The 27,719-nt window shown below is 36.8% G+C and overlaps 1 protein-coding gene across 3 annotated transcripts; it reads left to right on the forward strand.

The window, feature by feature from the left end:
* Positions 1–27,613, forward strand: plgrkt (plasminogen receptor, C-terminal lysine transmembrane protein). Of its 3 annotated transcripts, none has more exons than XM_041811467.1 (5): positions 1–136; positions 562–666; positions 24,937–25,067; positions 25,598–25,707; positions 27,309–27,613. In XM_041811467.1, exons 2-5 carry the CDS (start codon positions 586–588, stop codon positions 27,434–27,436), a joined length of 450 nt encoding a protein of 149 aa, XP_041667401.1. In that variant the 5' UTR covers positions 1–136; positions 562–585; the 3' UTR covers positions 27,437–27,613. The 3 variants fall into 3 exon arrangements, with proteins under 3 accessions (XP_041667401.1, XP_041667400.1, XP_041667403.1); XM_041811466.1 differs by having other exon boundaries at positions 7–136; positions 536–666; XM_041811469.1 differs by lacking the exon at positions 1–136 and adding an exon at positions 194–295.
* The last annotated feature ends 106 nt before the right edge of the window (positions 27,614–27,719 follow it).

The raw sequence follows: 27,719 nt of genomic DNA on the forward strand, positions 1-27,719 counted from the left end.
GTAAGGAGGAAGTAGCTGTCTTAAAGGCGGTGTATGCATGTTTGTTTTCATAGACATGTCCTTGAACACTTTTTAGCCCTGTTTTTGAGACCAGCAGCATTTTAAAATTTAATTTAACGTCTTCAGAGTACGTTAGGTATGTAAAACCTTTATTTTTTAGTTAGTTTAGCTAACACTCAAGGTCAAAACCGAGGCTAATCAGTTGAAGCATGTAAAGCTGTTTCATTGAAGTTATATTCGCACATAAAGCTAGCAAGATTCACAAACAGAAGAGCCAAAAAGAGGCATACGCCAGGTTGTTAACGTTTGCTTATAATGTATACTGTCAGATAGCAATTGCAAAATCTGTAAACGAAGCATTGAAATGAAATGAGTCAGATGCGGTCTGTGACAGCTGTAAATTGTATTTTACCGAAACACTGTCAGGAACAGTAAGGTTAACGCCACTATTTTTATGGTAAAACAGTTTAAAATTAATTACAGTGCGCATAACCTTGATTATGGTATTTTGTCTCCTGTTTTTCTTACTTTAAAGCTCATTCTGAGGTCCTGTGTCCTTAGGTGAACTTCAGCAACACCAGCATCATGGGGTTTCTACTGTCTAAAACAATGGATGCAAACTTGAAAAAGCAGCAAGAATTCATGCTCCACAATGCACGGCTGCAGGTAACTTCAGACTCACTCATACATACACACCGTGTTTAAAATAGCATTGTTGAGGAATCTAATCTTGAATGTGCTAATATGTTACTTCCTGCACCTGCAACCTTGTGTTCCCTGCAGTGGTGGACTTAACAATTTCAGGGCCCAAGGCAAATACAGACATGGAGCACATCTATTATTTTCCAGCTTTTCAATCCTTATTTATCCAAGAAAAACCTACTTTTAACTTTCTCTCTTCACTGGTCTTCACACAGCAATGATGGAAAGATGTCTGGATCTGCTTTGAAAAAAAAACCCCTAAAAACAGTTAAACAATTGCACTCACATTAAATTAGTATTTTTATGAACAATATGATTTCTGAAAAAGAGAACTTTATTGGCCATTCATATGGAAGGTCTGTCACAGGTTAAGTTGGTTTTTGAGCTTCTCTGGTGGGCTGGGAGTTGATGATGGGCCTCTGTCTTCTATCTTTTTTGACTAAGTAGAGAAGATTTAATTGGATTGAAAAGTATACAGGAAGACCCCCATACACTGTGTAACTTGCAAAAAAAATGTTTTTTCCTGTGACACCAGCTGTTAATGGATTACAGGTATTTCGATTAAATTTCATAATAATAATAATAATAATTTTATTTATATAGCACTTTTAAAAACAGTTGTTTACAAAGTGCTTTACATACAGAAAGAGCAAAAACTGAGGGAAAAAATCAACATCAGCAATCAGAGCAGAATAGGAGCTCTGTAAAATCAAACACTAAGGGAAGAACATAATGTGGACATATAACAAGGAAAAATAACAAAAATGAAAATGACACAAGTAGATCTTGAATGAGAGTTACAGTAGAAGATTGTAAAATCTAAAATATAATGGCGTCAGTGAAAAGCAATGATTCCTATGAAAATATTTCGAAAGATATGGTAGGATGTGGGAGGAGGAGAGAGTTATATACATATAGTCAAACAAACAACCAAACAAATACATGAAGATAATGACAATAATGACGACATCCATCAGTGGGGATAAAACAAAGATAAGATTCAAGACAGAAATGTAGTGGAGATGAGAACGAGATAAAGAAGAAAATGAACATGAGATAAGAAAGAAGAGTATAAAATTATAAAAATAATAAGAGTAGTGTAAATAAAAGAGAAGTAATGAAATAGATAAATAGTTAGAAGGGACATCACATAAAAGCAAGTCTATAAAAGTGAGTTTTAAGGAGTGATTTAAAAGATGTCACCGAATCTGCCAGCCTTATCTCCTCAGGCAGGTCGTTCCAAAGTTGAGCTTATTACAAAGAAACATAATATATGTTTCTTTGTAATGAGAAAAGTCATTAATGAAGAGAAAAAATATGAGCTTAATCTTAGTTTATTAGGTGTTCACGGGCTCCTGGTAGTCCAGGGCCCCAGGCAATTGCCTACCTTTGCCTAATGATAAATTCAGCCTCTGGTTACCTGTGTTAGATGGGACATGAGATTGAGTCTTGTGCTTTAAGGCTTGTTCTTGAGCTAAAGGGGCTGGATGTGTTTTTGCTTTGCACCTTAAACTTTACCAGCAGACTAAATGTAAATGTGCAATAACAAAGTAGTTGGTTCAGAGAAGATGGTATAATCCTGAGCCCCCAAACCTCAAGGAATGGATGGAAACAGTAACTGAAATATACAAAATAGAAAAGATAACTTTTTTCACTTAGACCAAAAGGAGCAGATTATGCTAAGAGATGGTTCAAATGGACTCACTGCTGCAGAAAACGGGAATGCTATCTTTGTTTGACTTTGGACTTTGATGGACTGTATGATTATTATCTCAGCTCAAGCATGCCCTACTGAGTGTTCTTTTGTCTTTGTGTATGTACATTGGTGTTTCACCTATGTCTTTATGAATGAAAAAACTGACAAGATAAAGAGCACAAAAAAAACCAGTTGGTTCAGTTTGCCTGCATATACTAGTAGATCCTAATCTGACATGCAGTTCAATGGGCTTTCTGTGTCAACATTGAGCTGTGAGATAAAACAAAAAGAATATACTATGGATGGGACAAGATGAACAGAATTTATACATCCAAAGGAGGAGTAGACAGTGAGGAAAAAGTGAAAGGCAAACAGGATAATATCAGACAGCAATTAGGGTTGTCCAAGGATGAAGCATAAAAGGTGATGATCGTCTTGCAGTATTTCAGGTCTTGCACAATCTCTGCACTGTGATAATATCATTTTGGGGCATGTTTTATTTGTCATGAAAGTACCACTTAGAAAACAATGGGCCAGGTAATAATGCTTTTTCACCCGCCAGCTTTCCAGATGAAGCTGACTGCAAAAAGCAAGCTCAAATAAGCATGCCCTCACTTCAAGTCTGATATAAATACTGATTGATAAGCCCGTTGTTCTCTCAGTTTTGAATCACGCTTCTATTTTCTCCTCAATTATTTTATAATTTTAACAGTATTGTTATTTTTCCCTCCTCCTTGGTAATAATGCGCTGTTATTCATTCATCCCTGCAAGCAGCTGAGCAGCAGGTGGGATGCTTGACTGTCATAACACCAATAACATTATCCACCATACAAGGTGCATTGTTTCCTCGCCTGTTATTTTCTCCTGTTCCCCCCAGCTGCACATGTTGTAGATGATAACTAACACTATTCATTTACGGCAAAAGTTTTGCTTTTGAGTTTTAGAGCACCCTTAATTGGATGATGACTGTGACTCTTAGGTACACGTCAAAACATTGCAGTTGTTGATTTCATCAACCAAGCTAACTAAGAAATGTTTTCTAATTATGGCTTTGGAGAGGCCACACCCAGGTGAAGTAGGCTCACTGAGTTCTCTGAGTCTGACAGTGGATTCCATCCAACAACTATCTGTTGAATCCTGCTTGGAATCTCAAAGTTTTTGCTGCTGTGTAAATGAAGAGGAGCTTAATCAAGCCCCTGAAGCAAAATTGTGGACGTTTTTAACACTCTGTGGAGTTTTTTGGCCTTAGTTGGACTTTGGACCTAGTAGGCCTTGGTTGATGACCAAACCATGCCACCCAAAGCTTCAAACAACACTACTGAGGAATATGTCACCATGGCTCAAGTGCGTGAATTGTTGGACCAGCAAAAGGACTTCTACAGAACATTGATTGAACAACAGGAAAAAAGCTTCAAGACTTGTGTACAGATCATTGTTGACTCTTCAAACAAGAGGATTGATGATCTGTCAAAGCAAGTCTATGATTTCAAGGTGAGTCTGGAAATGACTCAAAAGGAGTTTGATGATTTTAAAATCTCATGTAAAACTTGGTCCAAGAACTGCAGTGAAACCAGAGCAGATATGGACACAATTTGCAAGAGCTTGATCTCAATCACAGACAAGACAGAATATCTGGAGGGCCAGTCTAAACGCCATAATATTGTTGTGGATGGCATTAAGGAGTCTATTAGAGAAAAAGTTAGTGAATCTGAAGAAAAAGTGAGAAAGCTCTTCAGTGAAAAACTACAACTGGATCATATGAAGATAGAGTTGGAGTGGGCCCACAGGACTGGGAAGCCAGTGACACCAGAGAAGCCCAGGCCCATTGTGGTTAGATTTCTACGGCTAAAGGACAAGCTTACTGTTCTGGACAAAGCTAAAAACTCGAAGGGCTCAGGCATTTCATCAATGAGGACTTTCCTGAAGCCGTTCGGCAGAGAAGAAAGGACCTACTCCCAGCAATGAAGGCAGCTCGAGAGAGAGGTGACATTGCATATTTGAGATATGACAAACTTATTGTCCATCCACCTACCACAAACCATTCGCAACAAAGGAAGGCCAGTGCTTAGACTTTGTTTTTTTAGTTTCTACCATTAGGTTCTTATATATATATATATATGTATATTTTTAATTTTTTTAAATCAAACTTTTCACTTCCATTTTCTTTTCCTCTTTAATACTCACTATGGACTACAATGAATCCAATTTCGAAGGTCAAACCTTGAACCCCTTTGATGCCTCTAACATTGACTCTTATAATCTTGATTTTGACCCAGATCTAAATTTTTTTTCATCACTTGATACCTCAAACCTCTGTAGTTTTTATAATGAAACCCAGTTTAATGACTTATGTGTTTCTATGCCTACTAATGTATTCTCTACTTTTCATCTGAATATAAGAAGTCTTTCTAGTAACTATGACAAATTCTTTCATTATATATTTTCACTTGAACATACTTTTTCTATTATTGCCCTGTCAGAAACATGGCTTAAAGAGGATTCTAAAGATATTTTTGAATTACCTAAGTATAATTCGGTTCACTATCTAAGACAGAATAGATCTGGAGGTGGAGTATCTCTGTTTATTCATGATGACTATGAGTTTAAAATTAGAAATGATCTCTCTCTGAAATCAGATAAAGCTGAGATGGAATCTGTTTTTATAGAGATCTTTAATTCCAATGGAAAGAACATTATCGTTGGTGTTATTTATCGGCCACCTGACTCTATCATCAAAGATTTTAATGAAAGTTTGTCTTGTTCTCTTGACCTGATAAACAGTGAAGAAAAACTCTGCTATATTTTAGGAGACTTCAATATAAACCTTTTCAACAATAAATCAGATACTGTGGATTTTCTCAATATTCTTTATTCTAGTTACTTTTTCCTCTCATACATAAATCTACACGAGTTAAAGAAAACTCAGCAACTCTTATTGACAACATCTTTACTAATTCTTTGAATGAGGGAATGAAATCTGGGGTCTTGTATTCAGACTTATCAGATCATTTTCCCATATTCCAATACTCTTTAAAAAAGGTGAATAGAGTTAAACATACCAAGAAAAATATGCACAAAAGAATTATGAGTAAATCAGACATTTCTAAATTTAAAGAAATGCTTGCCAGTATTCTATGGGATGACTTATATAAAGAAAACAATGCAGATCTTGCATATCAAAATTTTATGGAAATCATTGGTTCTTGCTTTAATGTATGTTTTCCAATAGGCAATTCTAACAAGAAATACAGTCAAGACTTTAATAAGCCTTGGTTTACAGCTAAGTTACTAAAACTATTGAGGAAAAAGAACAAACTATATAGAAAATATATTTTAAATCCTACTCCTCTTACTCATGGTATATATAAATCCATTAGAAATAAATATATTCATTCCATTAGATCCGCAAAAAAAAAAAATACTTCAGTGAAAACTTTCAGAAGTGTTCAAAAAATATTAAAACTACATGGAAGGTGATAAATCAACTACTGCAGAGAGAAAATACAACATCGGAACTACCTTCTGTCTTTTTGGATGGGGAAAATTCTTTTGATAATTTATTTGATATAGTTAACAAATTTAATAGTTTCTTTGTTAATATTGGGTCTGAATTGGCAAATAAAATTCATACTTGTCAAGGTAATCCATTGGATTTTATTCCAAATGGGTTTCCAATTGTTTCATCTTTTAAGCCACCTGATTTTCAGGAGATTAGTGACATAAAAACATCTTCTGCTGGCCATGACAACATTTCTGCATTCCTTGTCAAGCAGGTGAAAGAGTCAATATTGCAGCCTCTTGTTCACATCTTTTCCCTGTCTTTGACATCAGGTGTTGTACCAGAGGATTTAAAAGTTGCCAAAGTTATTCCTTTGTTTAAATCAGGTGATACACATTGTTTTAATAATTATAGACCTATATCTATTTTGCCTTGTTTTTCCGACAATATTAGAGAAAATTGTTTACAAAAGGATTCTTTTTCATTTAGATTCTAACACAATTCTTTATAAGCACCAGTATGGATTTCGCAGAAATCACTCCACGTATATGGCTCTGCTTCATCTGACTGACAAAGTCACCTCTGCACTTGATAATAATGAATTTGCTTGTAGTATATTTTTAGACCTCTCAAAAGCATTTGATACAGTTGACCATCATATTCTTTTGGACAAACTGCATAAATGTAGTTTTCATGATACTACATATGAATGGTTAAAAAATGATCTTTTTAACAGAAAACAGTTTGTCTGTGTTCAGGGTTGCTATTCTGACAAAGCTAGATTATTCTGTGGGGTTCCACAAGGTTCCATTCTTGGACCTTTATTATTTCTCATTTACTTAAATGACTTATCGAGTGTTTCAGATAGTGTTTTGCCAATAATGTTTGCAGATGACACAACCTTAGTTCTATCTCATCCAAATTTTAGTTCTTTAATTAAGAATGCTAATATTGGTTTAACTGCTTATTCTGATTGGTTCAGATTAAATAAACTATCTTTGAACATAAAAAAATCAAATTTTATTATTTTCAGTGGTAAAAAGTCATATAACAAGAACCTATCTCAAATTTCAATTGAGTCTGTTAAGATGCCTCAAGTGTCAAATACAAAATTCTTGGGAATTACTATTGATGAGACTTTGAGCTGGAGAGAACACATTGACTGGGTTAACAGAAAAATAAATAAATCTACTGGTATAATAAGGAGGGTTAGTCACCTGGTCACTACTAATTGTCTCCTCACTCTTTACTACAGTTTAATTTATCCTTATCTTTCATATTGTAACTTAATTTGGGCAAGTACATCTACTACTACTCTTCACAAAACTTTGGTCCTCCAGAAACATTTTGTTAGAATTGCAACCCGGTCTGAGTCACGTACATCATCAGTTCCTCTAATGAAGAGACTCAAAATTCTTACCATTTATGACATTAATGTTCTTCAAATATGTGTATTTATTTACAAGATACTTTCAAGTGAGGGGAATATTCCTGAACAGTTTAAAATATATTTCAAAGAAAACTCAATGGTTCACTCTTATTCTACTCGTCATTCTTCTGATCTTCATCGTCCAAAAATTCTTACTTGCAGAGGTCAATTTTCATTCAGGTATAGAGGTACCAAACTATGGAATAGCTTTTCTCATCTGCTAAAGAAATGTTCCTCTACAAATTGTTATAAAAGATGTTTAAAGGATCATTTAATAACTGCTTTGAAATAGATTCTCTTTTTCATGCCAGTTATGTGTACATTTTATAAATTATTTTTTTGTTTTTGTTTTTTTATCTTTATCCCTTGAGTCATTGGCAATACAATCCCTCATAGAACTCACACACAGTCATACACACCACTCACATTTTCTATGTAATCTTCTTATTTTTTATTATTTTTCTTTCTTTTTATAATTGTTGTTGCAAGCTTATCATAACTTCCGAGTAACTTGTTTTTTGTTTATTTTTATTTATTTATTATAATTTTTTTTTCTTTCTTTCTTTTTGTATGTTATACGTGCATATAATATTGTGTAACTTTAATATCCTTTAGGTGGAGGCTTCAAATAAGCCCTTTGGGTTTTTTGCCTCTCCCTGCACCTCATATAATTTGTCATCTTTGTCTTTTGTGTATTTCATAATTGTGCAAAATAAATAAAATAAAATAAAATAAAATTATAAATAACTTTTAATTATTGCTTTGCATAAAATAAATTAAAACAGTGAGCTTGTTGCACCTTTTATGATTAATTGATTTATTATATTAATTTTCTAATTGCAAATTTGTTTATTTCTACTTTCTAGTTCTATGAACTAAAAACCAAAGCCTCATTCACACTAGTACAAAACTCCTCAAAATTTCCTGAATTTGAAATACCAATCAACCTGATAAGATGGACTGCATATGATCCAAATTTTTTACCTAATGGGTAAGTGATGTCTTTCTGCTGTGTTAGACAAGTATGAACAAGCAGGACATGGAATTTTCTGGGTAGATTACTTGTGTATGTCATCACGTCGGGATTAGGAAAGGAGGGTTAAACTGGTTGGGAGTGGCAAGTCCCTTCCTGAGGGTTTGAGGGAAGCTTCTGTTTGACCTGACGATGGGGAAAACATCCCGTCAAGATCTTTGCCCTTCCCTCCACTCTAACATCATTTCACTAGCAGTGGAGCCCCTTAAACTCTTAGACCTTTGAGACAGAAACATGCGCTGTATGGGACTGTAATAACATTGCATTCAAAGACATGTAGCGCCTTTTGCAGCTGTAACAGCCTCCACTCTTCTTGAAGATTTTGAAGTGGAATTTGTGCCCATTTATTGTGTAGAGCATTTATGAGGTCAGGCACTAATGTTAGATGAGAAGGTCTGGCTTGTTATCTCCATTCCAGTTCATCCCAAAGGTGCTTGATGGGGTTGATGTGAAGGCTCTGCAGGCCAGTCAAGTTCCTCTGCACCGAACTCATCAAACCATGTCTTTATAGTCCTTGCTTTGTAAACTGGAGCACGCTCATATTGGAGTAGAAAAGGGCCTTTCCCAAACTGTTGCCACAAAATTGGATGCATAGCATTGTCCTAAATGTCTTGGTATGCTGAAGCATTAAGATTGTCCTTCACTGAAGATAAAGAGGCTTGGCCCAAACTCTGGAAAACAACCCCATACCGTTATCTCTCAGCCACCAAACTCACCCATTTGACTGCAAATCAGAGAAGCATGATTCGTCATTCCATAGAACTCATTTCTGCTGCTCCACAGTCCAGTTTCAGTGTGCATTACACCCCAATGCTTGGCATTGGAGTTGGTGATGTGAGGCCTGCATGCAGCTGCTTGGCCATAGAAACCTTTTCCATGAAGCTCCCACTGCACAATTTTTATGCTAATATTAATGCCAGCGGAAGTTCAGAACTCTTCAGCAATGGAATCAGCAGAGTGTTGGCAACTTTTACGCATCATGGACCTTAGCAGTCATTGACCCAGTTCTGCGGTCTTCCAAGTTATATTTGTTCCTAAACAATTCCACTTTCTAATACTACTTACAGTAGACTGTGGAAGAAATATCACCAACCATGTTATTGCAAAGGTACCATGCTTGAAGTCACACAGCTCTTCAGATTGACCCATTTTGTATCACAAATGTTTGCAAATGGAGACTGCATGGCTAGTTGCTTGATGCTGTACACCTGTGGCAACAGGTCTGGTTGAAACCCCTGAATCCAAAAACTAACAGGTGTGGCCACTTTTCTCTTTTATAGTATGAATACACTGAACACATTCATAGATGAAAATTCAGACACGTAACTCTCTTCCTTTCTTCTCTATCTCAAGGACACACAGCAAATTTTGCAGTGTTAAATCAACACTTAAAGAGTTAAATTTAACACTGTGTCCGAGTGTATTTGGTCCTAACCAGAATTGGTGTTAAATTAACTCTTTCCACAGTGTTAAAATTTCAGAGTAAAATGAACTCAAAATTGAGTAAAAAATGAACACTGGCTAACACTGTACAGTGTTAAAAGAACTTAACACTGCATGTTAATCAGCTCTGAAGAGTGTAAAAATTACTCCCAGTTGTGTTGGTTATCTATTCTTCTGTAATAACAGATCAACTCTTTGTCAGTGGTATTTCAACTCCCATAGTGTTAAATTTAAAACCTATGCTGAGTTTATATAATTCTCTAATAATGATACATCGTAGCATTTAAGTATTACTTTTCAATACATGAAGGTGTTTTTTAACACCTCATTAAGATCATTCTTTTCTGTTGTGTTTCAGCAGATTGATTGATAACATGATCAATAATTGCCTAAGTGTATTACTCAGGCAATTTAACAAGGCTGTTACATATTTGTGACCTACGGTAAGCGATGAACACTTACACTTCGCTCACTTATACAGCCCCTGTTGTTTTACACATACACTACTCTTTGCAGCCACAGGCAGGAAGTCACTTACAATTTCACTCATGGTGGAAAGTTTAAAAACTTAAAAATCTTCAACAATCCACCAGAAACATGGACAAAGGACTTCAAGCAATGATTACTGTACAATAGGCATCATCTAAACATATCCAAACACAATTTGAAAACATCTAAAACACATATAAACATTCTGCATGAGGGCATCATGGAAAAATTATTCAAATTTTGAGATGAAAGTAGGCAGAGCCTATATCAATTGACTCTCTGCAGTGTTGATGGGATCAACACTATCAAACAACTCCAACACTGAAGACCACTTAACTCAGGTGGAGTTAAAATTACACTTAGGGAGTTATATCAACCTAACTCTGAGAAATTAACACTCCAGTTTTTACTGTGCACATAAAAGCTTACCTCCTCCCTTTGTTTAAGTGTTTTACTGTCCTCCTTTGCTATGTTAACATGATACATACACAAAATATACTATGTAGACTATTATTCTTACCATCTAGCACCTGATATAAAATATAATGAAAGGTGACTGATATGCAACAGTAGATAACTTTTTGATTAACTCTTTACCTTTCAGAGCTGAAATTCTGAACAGTTAACGATTTTCTTATATTCAAACAAAACCTAAAAGGTTTCTTATAGTTGAAGAAAATGCCTATAACTGAATATAATTGCTTCTTTTCATCTCTCAATATGAAATTGAAAGAGTAAATCACCAAACTGAATGTTTTAGATTGCCCCCTGCAATTTCAGACTAGCCTGAAGCAACTCTTTTGCCTCCCCCTGCATTAAGATGTCACTTATGATTTCTTTATGAATCATTTATGAATTAATTTCCATGAGTGTTGTATGTGAGTCTATTTTAAAAGCTAACACAGAACTAAATGGATATGGGTGTGGTTCCATGACTCATGTCAGGAGGTGATTTATATGTGTGACTTGGTCCTGTTTGCTGAAGGTTTTATTTTGTAGTATTCTCAGTCATTAAACTTGATTTGGTTTTTGAGTGAAGTAGGCCAGACAAGCAGATCAGGTCAGATCTTATCATATACTTTTATGATTAAATCAAGAAGTTACAGAAGTTGACAACTTTTAAGTACTCTTTATGCAGGAATGGCACAAGCAGTCAGTCAGTTAAATTTCTTGTTGTAGGTAACTGTTAAAAGTGTGTTTAATTTTGTGATCATGCATGGATGTATGTTGACATGCTATGATTTCTGCCCAGTCTGTGATGTTTTTTAAACTGTGAGTTTAGTCCATGATACTAGGTTTGGATTTTCCTGATACTGTGTGTAAATTTCTCAGTATCTTTTAGCTTCTGTGTGTGGTTTAAAGTGTTTGTCCCGCAGTTCCTTACTTATTTTCAGTCATCTGTTGTGTGGAGTTGTGGCGCCTGAAACATTTCTATATCCTGCTATGTTGTTTCATAATTTAAGTCTTTTGTTATATTTAAGACTAGGGACTTGTGTTATGAAGAATTTGTCAAATAAATTTTGTTCAGCAGTTTGATGGGTGCTGGACCACTTTTCTTTTTTAAAACAAGAGCATAGAGCCGCAGAGAAGGTGTTTGGCACTTCACCAGCCTTGGCATCAATTTTTTCGAGAAGCTCTGCCATTAACTATCTACCACAGCACCAGCTTGTCAGCTTATACTTCATGCACATGTCTTTTTTTTAATTTTGCATTACATACAGAAACGTGGACAAGTTTTTGTAAAATGGACACAATGCTAAAGCTATATCTGAGGTATTTTCCGCAGTGGAGGTAGCCATTACCAACAGCTTTAAGTACAACTTAACCCCGCCCATAGCGCAACTCTGTAATGGTGCGACTCTGAAAGTATAGTCAGTCAGTCAGACACAGACAGACCTACTGACCTCAGCAGTCAGCCATAAACCATTAACCTGGAAGTTGCTCTTTAAATAGAATAAGCAATGAGATCAGGGTGACAGATTAAGAAAGGGACCCAGAATACTACCCTGAGGAACCCCTCAATCTAATCAGACATTACATATTACTTATAGTTGCAAAGATATAAATCAGTTATCAGCCATTCAAATCACATTGGAAGGTCTGATTTTTTTATACATCATTAAGTGCACTTTGAGTATTTTGTCATGTAATTAAAAGCAAACTATAATACTAATAGTAATAATGATAAAATGTGTGTATTAATGTTCATAAAGACAATGCTGAAGACATTTCAGACTTTGTACTGTGTGTTCTGTGTTGTAAGCTGTCTTCACTCTATGTTGCTCTTTTTGTTACGTCTCTGAGAATTTCTGTACATTACTTCAAGTATGGTCTTGCTCTTTCAGCCTTTATCAAATGTCACTGACTTTCCTGCTTACGTTTCAGCTCTTCTCTCACTTTCTCACCTTCAGAAAAGGCCCTCAATGGCTCATTTCGTTCTTTCACTTTATATCTGCTGCTTTTTCCCATCACTGTCACACACTGTGCAGTCTATGAAGCCTGTCATAGCTTGCCTGCAGATCTGTTTGTCATCCGTTGTGATGTTTCCATTGATTCAGGATGTTTACTTCAAAAGGACACAGGAACTAAGGGTAACCTGTGATTCCTTTTCAGTTTGGTATAAAACTTTTTCAATATAACTTTGTTTAAACCTTCAGGTTGCAAGATGTAAAGACCATAAAAGAAAATATGGAAACTTAAAAATTCACAACACAGAGTAGGCCTGGGCAATATGGCCTAAAAATCATATTACGGTATTTTTCTAGCGTTTGACGGTAACGGTATTATATCACTGTATTACAAAATTAATAGGAGATAATGTTTTTCGATCCAAATTCAAGTGCTGTTAACCCCCTTCTCCCCTTAAAACAAGCTTTTGATGGCATACTCAATTTAGGTCTAAGCATAGGAACACAGAAAAAAATTTTTTTGTTTTTTTTAACTTTCTCTAGGTTTACTTCTGTCTAACTGCACTCCAAGTTTTACATTTCATCTCTATCCTGATGAGGTGTGTTAAGCTGCTAATGATTTGAGCACGTTTCCTGGTGAAGGCGTTCACAATAGAAGCGTTTCAGCATTTTTTTAACCTCATTTAACATCGCAGCCTGGATCTTTGGCTCACTGTGGACTTAAAAAAGAAAGTCAAAAGTCAAAATAGACATTTACACTGTTGTTTAAGCCGTTTTAAGATGAAGAGCTGCAGCGTCGGGCTCTGAGACCAGCCAAAGCAGCACCTAGCTTGTGTTAAAGCCCCAGGCAGGCTGACAGGGACAGCACACTGTGTTGCGGTACAGCCGTCAAACTTTGAGAGGAAAAAATACGTGTCTGCCTGCTAACCGTGCTTAGTTTCAACGGCAAGAGCGGGTGACATTCAGTTAGTTACCTGGTTACACGTAATACTGGAGCTAAGCGTGCTATTTACTGGACTCAGCCTGAGCTGCCTGTCACAAATCAATTGCTCTGCCAGCTGTGGGAGCGGATATTCCTCACATGTGCATCAGAGCACAACGTTGGCATTTAAACCAGTGATGATGGTGTTGCAGAAATCCATTCTGTGGCAAAAAAAATACCGGTGACGGTATTAATACCAGTTTACCATCCACCTCTAACACAGAGATTTTAAAACATACCTCCTCTCTTAAATATTTTTGACCCCAGCAAAATGTTTACATTCCAAAGCTTCCTCACCATTAACTACAAAAAATGATCAGAGAAACATATTTTTGATAAGCCAGTGTTTCGTAATCAGCTATGAAATTCACAAGGGAAAACCAATTTCCTGGCTTTTTGCAGCGAATCTGGTAGAGAGGGCTTTAATAGGCAGAGGGTTAAGTTGTGGAGACGTTACCACAGATTGAGAGGTTTGGATGTGAACTGCGTTTATGTTCACATCTGTGCTTTTGGAAGTGAATTTGTTGGTTGTGTGTGTTGGTGGATTTGATGAGTTTGTTCCTGTTGTGGACTGTGAGTGTGCTGAAGTAGCAGATGCAGAAATACAAGAGGACTGGCTGTTTGATGCTTTATGAAAGAGAAGTGGTACGTGGGGTGCAACAGAGAGGGTGAGAAGTTTCCGGATGGTGGAGAGCGTCTGCTGGCAGCGTTGATGATTGGTGTTTATTATTGGAGTGATCTGGACTTAAATTTCAAGGAGGATTCCTGCATATTTTAAACTCAAGTCCATGTCAGCTGCGTTCCTGCTGCTACTGCTGGTGTTGAAACTGTGGAGGATGGAGCACAGAAACTGTGATTTATTGCAGTCCATCACTTTGCAAATGTGGCTGAGAATAATGTGGCATGTGCAGCTTAGCTAGCCTGATTTTAAAAATCTATGGAGAATCTGAAGAAGACGCCACATAGAGTTGCCTTGGTCATGGGCATTATGTTAAAAAATATGCCTTAGCAGCTTTCATCTGCTCTGAAAGGAAGGAAAAGTTTTATTAACTTATGGTTCAAAGTTAGCCCTATATCAGCCTAAGACTTTTTTATTGCTGCATAGTTTGGTGATAATGCGCAATGAGTAATACCCAAATGGTATTATGAGTCTCTGCAGAGAATAATAATGGTTTTGAAGTGCGTATTTCTCAACTCAAACATACAAATATTAATTTGCATAAAAATACAAAACCTGCAGTTTTTACAAAATAGCTTTTTCCAGTAATAAAATTAAGGCTTTTCTTTTTTTTGCAAATAAAGATACATCTACAAAGAAAAGAGTAAAATTGGCATTATTGTAAACATTTCCTTTCTGCATATATATTTGGAAAACCTTAAAACAGTGTTTCTAATGATAAATTATTTCTCTCTAAAATGGGAACTTATCACAGAAATTAAATTCACATATCATTTAGATAGATAATAGAATACATTTGAGTTTTTCTTAGGCAAACAAATCTAAAGTAACTCCAAAAGAATTAAGGAATGAAAGTAAACAAGAACTAGGAAATAAAAGGTGCGACACTACAGGGGTTAGTTTAGGTTAAACTCAGACAGGTCGTGTGACCTGCTGCAGTTTTGAGGAATTCTTTTTTTTAATTAATTTATAGTCAGTTATCATGACTATAACAATAAAAATCACTTTAAGGCCAGGTATAAATATAATCTTTGGCTCTATCATTGATCCATTGATCCTGACAGAGAGCTTCATAAAGCACCAGAGTTGGAAACATGCAGAGCAGTTTTAGGATGCACTCACACTGGGCAATCCGTACCGTGCCTGAGGGTGTTTGAGCTTAATAGAGTCTCTGTTAGAGAGAACGAACTTGTGCTTTTATCTGATATATTTCCATGGTTGATATCCACATGATAAACCGGCATATCACGCTGTTTGAGGTTTTAATGTGAGAGAGGGAAGCAGAAGCAGCGAGCGCTGATCTGAATCATTATTCATCACTGTGCTTCCTCAGATTAGCAGTATTGCTGTGGTAAGCCTTGTACTACACGTCAAAAATAATGCTGTGTAATCTGCATCACATTTTGAAAAGTGGAACCATATCTCCGATCTCTTCCTATCAGCCGTGCTTGCTTTGTCATTGCACCCTCGTTCAAGTAATGCTGAATTTGCATGCAGCGTGGAAAATCACCTACTCCTCCACTCTCTCACAGTCACAAGGATGCTTTTAGGTACCAAAATATGCTACCATTTAACTAAATGTTAACACTCTGTAGTACTGTCGGAATTTGGTTGGTACCCAGACAAGTACCGAATTCGTTACCCATTCCTACATCTAAATGGGTATGAAAGCGTACAGATGGGATTAGCAGATACTGATGGCCAATTCTCCATAGCAACCTCTGCCATCAGTGAATGAACGTGTGAGTGAATAAGTGTGGATGGGTAGGTGTGACCTGCAGTGTAAAAGTCATCAGATGACTGGAAAAGCCCTATACATGTGCAAGTCAATTTACCAACAATTTTTTCACGGAGTTACCCCCTTAATTTTGCTCTGATTGTGCTCAAGATTGACGCATTTAACGTAGAAGTGTCCACATTTTCTCAGACCCCAGACCCCCAAAGACAGTCAGTCCTCCCACTCAAATTCTGTGGGGAACCGGAAACGGTTCATTCCACTTCATGTGGATGATGGCCAATATTCGTAAACAGGGCTGGTGTCAGCTGATAATGAGGTCAAATTGATGCATCTGTGCATCCCTACGCTAAACTTAGTGTACAAATGCTTGGAAGCTCAGCTCCAGTTTTGCAGTGAAGGGATGCAAAATTTGCAAACTCACAAGCTAGAGAGGCGTCACAGCTCAGCTACCCTCAAGGCAAAGGTGGCCCTCTTTATGGCTTAAGCTTGACAAGATGCAACGTTTTGAAAAAACAATCTACTTGCAGTGGTCAGGTGTGTTTAATATGCTGTCTGCAACTCCATATAAAGGATATGATATTACTTTACAGATCCCCAGAGCAGAAAAGCAAATGTTGCAGCTGCACTCATAGCCTGTCTACCTTTTCCTTTGTTTTTACATGTGTAAAATGAGGGAAAAAACATGTTTCCTCAGCTTGAATATGTGATCTACCTTGGCACTCTCTAATGCAGCAGCCCCACTGTAGGATGCTGATTTTTGCCTTTTTCAGCCATATGACGTTACTACACATTTTCTGTTCCCATTAATATCTGTTTTATATATTGTCATGAAGGACTTTGGATGGATGGATCTTTTGCCTTTTAACTGTAACAACTGATGCCTTGGCTGTAAATATATCCATGTGTATGTAATGTGTGAAGATGACTGTGTCATCAGCATGTCTGGATTATACCTTAGAAACACCTCCTTGTAAATTTTTTTCACACCCCTTTAGGAAGATTGAAGGCAGCAGTTTTAAGGCACATGATACAATAGTTTCCTCTAAAAGGAAGCTTGTAGTTTCCAGGTTTTCAGTCTAGTGAAATCAAAAGTTGAGTATCCCTGGTAAGCTTCCTGTTTCAGATCAGAGAAGAGTTGACAACAGTGGAGGTGACGACACTCCTAATGTTTCACTAGAAACCCCTCATTATACATTTCCCTGAGGATGTGACTGCTCAGTGAGTGACGGGTATTTTTCTTTAAAGTCCCTGGGAAGGAATCAGATGAAAGCATGATTAAATCATTGACTCATTAACAGTACCTGCTGCATTTTACTGGACTTCTTTTTTGAGTCCTTTGTTCAGTAATTAAGCTCAGATGACCCCACCATGAGAGGGCTAACACTGCTGTTCACAAAAGCCTTTCCTGTCATTTGTTTTCTTTAAAATGTGACGGAAAAAAGTATGATAAAAGTGTTCCTGAGGCTTCAGAAAGTTTATGGCTTCCTTTTAAAGTCAGCACAGTTACAGGAAGGCACCCAAAAGTTTCATGACAGAATAAAAAACACAGTGATACAGAAACCTTTCATGTGTTTCATCATGGTTAAGGACTTACTGTTGGGTGATGACAACACAATCTTTTCCTTTATTCTTGTAACCCTGAGTTTTGTCAAGAGGGTTTTTTTTAATGACACATCATTTTCTTATTCCAAGAACAAAAACTTGGGACATTGTGGAAAGCAAAAAAATGTGTGTAGATTTACAGAAAGTTGAAACCATATATTCAATTGAAAATATCACATATTTATCAAAATTATGAGATACTTAGTTATACCAGACATTTTCTGGATTTAATATGTAGTCATTTATCCTTATTGTATTTCAGAAAAAATATTTATTTTTTTAAATTTATGTGGTAGTTATGTTAGTATTTAAGAATAGCTCTGTTTTCAAATTTACAAATTAACTGTGACCTTTAATTAAAGTAAATATAGGGGTTTTAAAGGTTCTTTACAGCCATAATAGATTAAGACTGCCTCTTAGTATTCAACTACTATGGCAATGTGAGGTTCCATATGTCAACCACAGAGCAATAAGACTGCACAGTTAAAACTGCCCTAAGTTGTAAATTACCCCTTTAATAATAGATAACACAATACCACAGTCAGAAATGTCACCAACTTAGATAACTTCACTCATGGTGCAGAAGTGTTTTACATCAAAAACAATAATTCCCCAGAAACATGAGGAAAGGAATCGCAACAGAGAGCACTACAACTCAACAGAAGACATTAAAACACATCTAAATACATCTAAAACACATCGAAACACCCTGCACATTGATTGAGAGGGACCTGGACGTGGCTGAGGACATCAGCTTCATACTGGAAGTCGGACAAGAGTTGTCATATCTCATTTTCTAATACCAGAAGTCAATTAAACTGAACGTCTTCTTTGTTTTCTTTGTGCGTCGCCACCATATTAATAGCGGCAGGTCTGCCACATAAGGAAATACAAATAGATGAAGAATCTGTGAGTTTTCAGACTAAAAAGCACAGCGATTACATTAGTTTAATTTTAAGAATCGATTTATAATGCAAATTCATATGTGTATGGGGGATCCCGGCTGAGATGCTTAAGGCAGGTGGTGAAACCTTCCTCCGGTGGTTATATGCTCTCATCTGCTCCATATGGAGAACAGGCTTCATCCCTACCAACAGGAAGAGAGGCCTTGCTGTTCTGAACAACTACAGGGGTATTAGAGAATAAGGTTGATGCAGCAAAGCTGAACCAGCATATGCTCCCATATCCCCTGAGTTGGACTCCTCATTTCACATCTTTTATTACCTTCTAATTTTAACCCTTATAAAAACACAGCATTCACTCATCAAATAGCTCCACTTGTTGTTTCTTGTTATTAACTACAATAGCAATTTGATTAGTGCTGTAATAATGATCTAATTTTAGATTATTCCCGCTGGTTTGTGGAACCATGCATGCGAAAATAATCAGTTTCTCAGTTAAAAAACAACATTTTTCAGTGTTATATATCAAATATAATGCACCCCCCACCTGGAAGCATACTAAACAGCTATAAGATTTTAGACTCATTACTAACAAACTCCAGATCTCCTAGATCTGTATTGTTTTAAAACTTTCCGTACTTTTTGAAAAAAAAGATAAAGGAGATTGTACCATTTTTAAATACCTTATGGTGAAAAGTAGTGAAGTATTTAACATTTTCACAACCTGATGTTGGCTCAACTCATTCACTCCTTTTAAAAACAGCTTTTGAATGTAGAGTTTAGAAACAGGACAGTAGCGGTTAGTCTCACTTTTCACACATTAACATCCAGAACTGTTCCTGACTCCCTTTTCAAAGACAGAAATCTAAATGTTTTTCCTGAGACACATTATAATCTTTTTTAATCAAACCAGTCATTGGCACTGTGGTCATTTTCAAATGTCTGTATCATCAGTTGGTCAGTGACACTTGGCTGTGAAGTGGCAATGAGAGCTCATTTTGACAGATTGGCTTTTTGAGAATAAAAGGTCTTTAAATGAGAGTGTCACTCTGCCTGTATTAGTTTCTGTGTATTTGAAAAAGTGTCAGACAGGAAACAGCAGACACAAAAGAGTATGGACGCGGACTAAACTGATGGTTTCTCATTCCTCTGACCCCCGACTGTTCGCTCTGCTTTCACTCGTTGTCATATTAATTGTGCAACATTAAGAACAGATTTTACCCTCTTCAGACCGATGCAGCGCTAATGGTTAAAAATATAATTCATACTAAATATAGATATTTATAACACTGTTTTGAAACTGGGGAAATTGGAAATTTAGCAACTGAAATCTGTTTATAGAAAAAAGTTATATCAGATTAATTCAATCAATCAATCAAACTTTATTTATAAAGCGCTTTTCATACATGACATGTAACTCAAAGTGCTGTACATGGACAAATTAAAAACATTCCCTCAAACCCACCCACCCCCACTTTTTGCGTAATATAGACAATTAGAGTCATTCCCTCACACCCACACACCCGCAACCACCCTACAGACAACAGTTACATGTGCACCCACTTACACCCACTCACACACACTGTTTCACAAACACACACAAAAATAGTGGACATTAGGCTGAGTACAAGAGGCTGAGTACAGATGAACCAGTTGAGAAAGCGCCATCAGAGGGGCCGTCTGCACCAGGAGCAGCGAGTCACCCACAGCTACAGGACACCGACGCAGGACCCAGAGGAGGGATGAGGCAGAGACACCAAACCTCCACCAGGAACCCACGAGACAGACCCCTGCAGCCATAGCCGACCACCGCTCCCGGTGCAGAGGGCTCCCCCAGAGGAAACACTGGAGATCCTAAAAATGATAAAAGGATAAAAATAAGTAAAACCTCAGTACAAATAAAACCTAAGAACTAAAATATAAAATAGCATAACTAAGAAATTAAGGTAGGAAAAGAATAAAATTCATAAATAAATACAGATTGAAGGCCTAAAATAAATAAATATCATAAATGAAATAGATAAATATTAATCAAAAGCTAAGCTAAAAGGTGTGTCTTGAGCCTGCTCTTAAAAACATGAACGTTCTCTGCGGCCCTGAGCTCCTCTGGCAGGCTGTTCCATAGACGAGGGCCGTAGTGCTGGAAAGACGCCGCCATGAGTGTGTGTCCTGACTTTGGGAATGACTAAGAGCCTGCTGCCAGAGGTGCAGGGTCGGCGAGGGTTCATAAGGTAAAAGCAGTTCTGAAAGATAAGAAGGCCCAAGACCATTAAGACATTTAAAAACCAGTAAAAGAACTTTAAAATTGATCCTAAAACACACGGGGAGCCAATGCAGTGATTCTAAAACCGGTGTAATGTGGGCCGCCCTCTGGTCCTAGTCAGGACACGTGCTGCTGAATTTTGGAGTAACTGTAGACCTGAAATATTCTTTTTGGGAAGACCAGAGAGCAGGGCATTACAGTAGTCTATACGACTAGTGATAAAAGCATGCATCAGCGTCTCCGTGTTGGCTTGAGAGAGAATGGGGCGGACTCTGGCGATGTTCTTTAGATGATAAAAACCTATTTTTGTTACATTCTTAATGTGTGGAATAAAAGTCAGCTCAGAGTCAAAAATTACACCCAGGTTTTTCACTTGTGATGATGGATTAAAAGACAGTGCTTGTAGTTTGGGTAAAATTTTCTCTCTCAAGGCCTCAGGACCAATGGCTAAAACCTCAGTTTTGTCCTGGTTAAGCTGGAGAAAGTTTTCTGCCATCCAGGATTTGATATCTAAAATGCAGTTAAAAAGAGCATCCATTGGCCTGGTGTCATCAGGAGACATGGAGATGTAAAGCTGTGTATCATCAGCATAACTGTGGAAGTTGATTCCATGTCTCCTGATGACACCGCCAAGAGGGAGCATGTACAGGTTAAAAAGCACAGGACCTAAAATCGAACCCTGGGGCACACCACATGTGATTTTATGGACTTTGGAGGAGCATGTGTCTACACTTACCATGAATGTTCTGTCTGTGAGGTAGGAAGTAAACCATTTGTGTACAGTACCAGAGAGGCCGACCAGATGTTTGAGTCTATTTAAAAGAATAGTGTGGTCTACTGTATCGAAGGCAGCACTTAGATCCAGCAGAACCAACACCGTCACCTTTTGTGAATCATAATTTAATCTAAAATCATTTAAAATCTTTGTCAAGGCCGTCCCTGTACTGTGGTTTACCCTAAAACCAGACTGACATTCTTCATGAATACCATGTGTGTCTAAAAAATAATTCAGCTGAATAAAAACAAGTTTCTCTAAAATTTTACTTAAAAATGGTAAGTTAGACACTGGTCTGTAATTGTTAAAGTCATTAAAATCTAAATTGCTCTTCTTCAACAGAGGCCTCACCACTGCCGCTTTAAAGGCAGCGGGAAAGACCCCCGTCTGAAGTGAACAGTTCATCATGTTTAAAAGCTCATCTCTAAAAGATCCATAATATGACTTAAAATATGAGGTTGGAATTGGATCTAAAAGACATGTGGTGGGCTTCACTGAGGAGAAAACTTCATCAAGCATCTCAGCATTAACCAGGACAAAACTGTCCAGTGTTTCCTCTGGTAAAGATAAAAACTCAGACGTGTTAAAAGCAGAGGTTCGGCTGGATAAAATATCACATCTGATAGTGTCAATCTTTTCCCCGAAGTGGGCTGCAAACTCCTCACAGAGAGTGTTTGTGGGGGTTATTTGAAGTTGAATAAAATCAGGGTTAAAAAGATGGTCAATGGTGGAGAAGAGAACTTTTGGGTTATTTTTATGGTTTGTGATTATTTTAGCAAAGTATGAATTTCTGGCATTTCTGACTGCAAAATTGTAGGCTTTTAGATGTTCATTGTATATTTGAAAATTTACTGTTATTTTACTTTTCCTCCATTTTCTTTCTGCCGCTCTGCAGTTTCTTTTCAGTTTTTTGACTTCATTTCTCCATGGGGCTATAGGCTTAGGGCGAGCCTTTTTCAATTTAAGTGGAGCAACTGAATTAAGTGCGTATTGAAGTCTACTGGTAAAATTATCAACGATAAAATCACAGGGGGCAGGTAAAACAACTGGAGGATATTTTTCTAAAACTTGAATAAAATTTGCAGCCACTTCAGGGGTCAGATGACGCTTCCTCACAGTTCTCACAGAGGTCTCCCGCTGGATAAAAACGGTGATATTAAAAAACACACAGTAGTGGTCAGAGACAGCCAAGTCAACAACAGACGACACACTGGTGGACAGGCCATAGGTGATGACCAGGTCAAGGGTGTCCTCTGTTGTGAGTTGGCTGCATGACGTGCTGAGTAAAATCCATATAGTTAAGAATATTTAAAAATTCACTTGCAACAGGGTCTAAAATGTTATCTATGTGCAGGTTAAAATCACCGATTAAAATAATCATATTGTAAGAATTGTGTAAAATTGATAAAAACTCTGAAAACTGTGGGATAAAAAGACTGCACCTTTTTGGTGGTCTGTACACTGTCACGCATAAAATTGTAGGGTTGTTAAAAACAATAGAGTGGTATTCAAAACTTGTGTAATGTTCAAATAAAATAGGTTTGGTTGGCAAAGTGTTTGTACTAATAGAAGCAGTGCCACCTCCCCTTTTACCACTCCTAGTTGAAAATGCAAAGTTAAAATCAGGTGGGGAGGCCTCAGTGAGAACAACTGGTGCATCTGCACCCAGCCATGTTTCAGTTAAAAATAAGCAGTCAAGTTTGTGCTCTAAAATCAGGTCATTTATAATAAAAGTCTTGTTCAGCAGAGAGCGGACGTTTAAGAGGGCCATGTTTATGGTAAGGGGGGGCTGATTAACTGTAGGATTTTGTGGTAAGTGGGTTTTAGGGACAGATCTGAGATTATTAAAGTTAATGGAAGATTTGTGGGAGGTTTTACAGATAGGCCGCTCTGTGCTGATGATTACTGGAATGTGGAATGAACAGGAATTATTTGAGTCTATTGGAACATCAGTGGATGATGAGGGGGAGCTGTATTGGCTATATTGTCATGCAGTAATTATTGTCATAATTAACATCTTCTGAAACATTTTCTAAGCATGTTACTCAAAGAAACACGTTTTACTTAAGAATCAGTTTACCCTATCCTCCTGAGTGGTTTATTTTGTAATTCAGAAATAATATAGATAGGGTTTTTTTAAAACTTTGAACAAATGATTGGCTTAACTCCTTTATGAACAAGTAAATGCTAGAAATGTCAGCATTAAAGTATTAACCTTGATGCATTTTAGGTCAATAATTAGTAATATCTTTAGCACATTTTGGTCAAGCTACTGCAGTGTCTTCCTGCAAAATAAGTCCACCACTACACCTTAATGTCTCATTCACCTTAAAAGCTCCTTTTTCTGTGGTTGAGCTCATATCATAGTCTTTGATCTGCCGTAGGTTTTTAATTTTCTTTCGAAACAAAAGCAGGTCTGTAACCAAACAGTAATCCTTAGTTTAGGATAGGAAAAAAACAGAATTAAACAAAAAATGTTTAAATAAAGAAAATGAAAGCTCAGAATGCATCCAAAAGGAGATTTATCACAATTAACTTTAGAAACTCTATTGTTTCCAGGGGTTGGGGGGGGAGTATTGGGGGGAGGTTGGATGATAAATCACACAGCTGATGGCAAAGAATAATCGTGGCAAAGCAGAAAAATCAAGTCTACACATCAGAAGCTGCTCCGAAGCATGTTTGATGAAGATTATCATGTCTGATGAAGGACTAGGGCCCAAAACGTCACATATGTGGTGATAATCTTTATTAAATGAGATGCTTCTGGTGTGCAGACTTGATTTTTCTGTTTTGCCTGTGCCTTTCTGGGTTCAGCACCCAGTACTTAACCCTTTGAGGTGTGCCTACTTTTTAACTATTATTGGAGAGAATAATTGTGAGCCATCGAAAGTAAGTGTGATGTAAATAAGATACAACAACAGAAAAGCAGCTTTCAGCAACAGCTCTCTGACGTATCATCTCTTATTTCCACAGGAATGATAAACCTTCAGTGAGTGTCACAGCGGCTCTGTCACTGTGGCCAATGTGCCAAGACACATCCTGTTACAGTTCTACATGTTGTGTCTTTAAATATTTCTTGATGAGAAAGCTACACATAAAATTCCTCATGTCTCTGCTCATATTTTTAGCTTGAGACAGGAACTTTAATTTAGCTCTGTTGTTTCATTTCTTTAAGTTTTCAGGAGTAAAAAGTATCACTTTGAAAAGCTGTGTCCTTATTTGGCTGTAAAGGTTTGTCGTGCCTGCTGACGTCTTCTGTGTTCTCTCTCCTGTGCGTGGCTGACTGTGTGCGTAGATGGAGCGTCAGATCCTGATGCAGAACCAGATGAGGGAGAGACAGATGGCCATGCAGATTGCCTGGTCTAGAGAGTTTCTCAAATACTTCGGTACCTTCTTCACAGTGGCTACATTAGGACTCACTGCAGGGTGAGTTTTTACCAAACCACAGTTTTAAGGATTATTCCATTCAACAAGAAGATCTCCCAGATCTGTTAAAACACACAAATAAAAAATGATTCTGAGCTGTTAGAAGAGATGTTAGAGAGCTAGAGTTAAAACTCTTAAGTTTTATCTTTGATTTGATTTAAGTGTTTAAAGTGAGATTTTACATGAAGCAATATTTTTGGAAATGAGGATGTTAAAAAATAACAGATCAACTCGCACAACAGTGTAAGTCTCACAAAGTAGGTATTTTTTTGTAAATTATTAACTAATATTTCTTTTATAAGATTGAATTCCAACCATGATCTTTCTCAGATTGTAGAGAGTTAAGTCGTGGATGTTCAAACTCACCTTGGAGAAGATGCCCAAATGTCCCCTAGCCAGCTACTTTTTCCCACAGACTGACTAGTCCACGTGTCTTTTGAAAGCTTTTTTATGAAGTTGTTCTGAATTCATGGATTTTTTTTGTTTGATAGAACTATGTGTAATATTTTTTCCTTTATCCATATCTTAAGGGCCATTAAAAGAAAGAAACCCGCCCTGATGGGTCCCATTATTCCTCTGAGCTTCATATTAGTGTATCAGATGGACAGCGCCTATGGGACTCTTATTTATCGTATGAGAGGTAAGATAACGCAGTTATGAATATCATCACCATCTCCTTATGGAATCAAAGCTTTAATTATGGACATTTAACTCGTTAACTTATATATAGTGTACAGGTTTAGCTGAGTTTGTAGAGCAGGCACCCATTTACAGAGGCGACTTCGACGCACTGGTCCTGGCACTGGATTCCCATACTCTCTCTTTCCCATCTCTCTTAAGCTTTCCTCTCAAAAAAGTCAAAGAGCCTAAAAATGAGCAAATAAAATAATACAATAAAATAGGGATACATGATATTTGATTTTTGCAAATGTCTGATATGCCCATTTTCTAGATTTAGTTGAGCTGACACTGATACAGAAACTGAAATATAAATGTAGTTCACCATTTAAAAGTTTAAAGTTTAATAGTTTAAGGAATGGACATGAACAAAGAAACTTCACCTGATGTTAAGTCTATTAGTCTGCAAACTTATTCTTACATATTATCCAATAATATGGACAATTAATAGAAATTTAGATTCAGTTGCAACAAAAGCTACAATTTTCAAATTGCAGAGGGTGCAAAATTTCTTTTCTATGTCAAAATTCCAGCTCAAAACAGTTTTTAGGTACAGTTGTAAAGCTCTACACATCAGGCAAACTTCAAGTGTCAATTTTTATGGAATAATTTGCAACTACAACAACAACAACCACAACAATTCATAACTAATTTGAAATGAGTCAAAATAATCAGTTTTCAAATATGTTCAGTCTTTTAATCTACCAAATATTGTGTTTGTAATGATACAGAATGGATTATTGCTTTTTTGTTAAGAAATGCACAAGATGAGGAACTTAAAAAGATAACCACATATTAAATCCATGCAATACGGGGCAAAAAAAATTACAGTTAGATTATTTTCCCAAATCTTTCTGCCTTTATTTATAAGTTGGTTGTTCCTCTCCTGTTTGTGTTTTTTGAATAAGTGAAAAAAATGTCAAATATAAAACTAAACTGATTTTAAGAATAAACTTTCCCTTTTTGTATTTTCATTCATTTTCACCCACAAATGTTTTTTGAATGACATTTTCCCCATAGAAACTAGATGCAAAAAAACAAATGTGATGAAGGAATGTTATTCATTAGACAATGAGGAGAAAAGTAAAAGGAGAGAACCACCCCCTGAAAATATAGAAAAGTAGCGTAACTAACATGAAAGCAACCCTAAATTAAAAATATTTAAAAAACTAAACCTTGATGTAAACCATGAAAACTGTCCATGCTCTATTAGCTTTGTTGTGCTGTTTGCTTACAAGGATGGTACTTAAAAACACTGCTAGTTTTTGGCTAAATTAAAGTTAGATTTACATGAGATTATTTTCACTGTTTTATAGCAACATTAACATAAACACAAGGACACAAACAAAACAAACTATCAGCTCTAATTTATTATAACTAAACCTCACCAACAAGCCTGCACTTTCCCCTCTATACCTGTTAGCCAAAAACTATTTTTTATGTCAGCTATAAGACAAACTGGCTAAAATGACCGTCATGCTACTGTAGGTGAAGAATAAAAATAGCTGCTTTCACAACCACCTGTTTGACACTCATTGATTTTTCCCTTCATTACACCTTTAGGGGAGGCTGAGAGTATCATGACGTCTGAACAGGATCGCCTGGACCTGCCCCATGGGACTCCAACTTTCGACAGCATAGAGAAGGCTCGGCGTGCTCGAAGCAGCCTTGCCTCCTTCTTGGAGAAATGAGGTTTGGTGATGTGGTACAAAAACGGATGCCTTCACCCGTTCTGCTTTTTCTTCTTTATGTAAAGCATCAAATATCTACTGCCTTTTTGACCTAAATGAGTCCATAGTTTGCACTAATTCTTTATTATGGACTTTGAGTCTATTATGTCATAATGAATAAAGAGATAATGCTGTTTATTTCTGATTGGAGGTGCATCATTAGCCAAACCCCTTTCCTGATCTAAATGCAAAAAATCATAGATCCAAATTTTGATTAGTAACGCACTGCCATTCCTGTTATAAA

Source organism: Cheilinus undulatus, linkage group 17 (genome assembly GCF_018320785.1).
Source record: "Cheilinus undulatus linkage group 17, ASM1832078v1, whole genome shotgun sequence".
NCBI lineage: Eukaryota > Metazoa > Chordata > Actinopteri > Labriformes > Labridae > Cheilinus > Cheilinus undulatus.

What these genes read in the sequence shown, in the direction of transcription:
- plgrkt (XM_041811467.1), top strand. Translation starts at nt 586, where the DNA reads ATGGGGTTTCTACTGTCTAAAACAATGGATGCAAACTTGAAAAAGCAG. An exon ending in ACATTAGGACTCACTGCAGG is followed by an intron (nt 25,068 to 25,597) that starts GTGAGTTTTTAC and finishes CCATATCTTAAG; the next exon opens with GGCCATTAAAAGAAAGAAAC. An exon ending in TCTTATTTATCGTATGAGAG is followed by an intron (nt 25,708 to 27,308) that starts GTAAGATAACGC and finishes TTACACCTTTAG; the next exon opens with GGGAGGCTGAGAGTATCATG.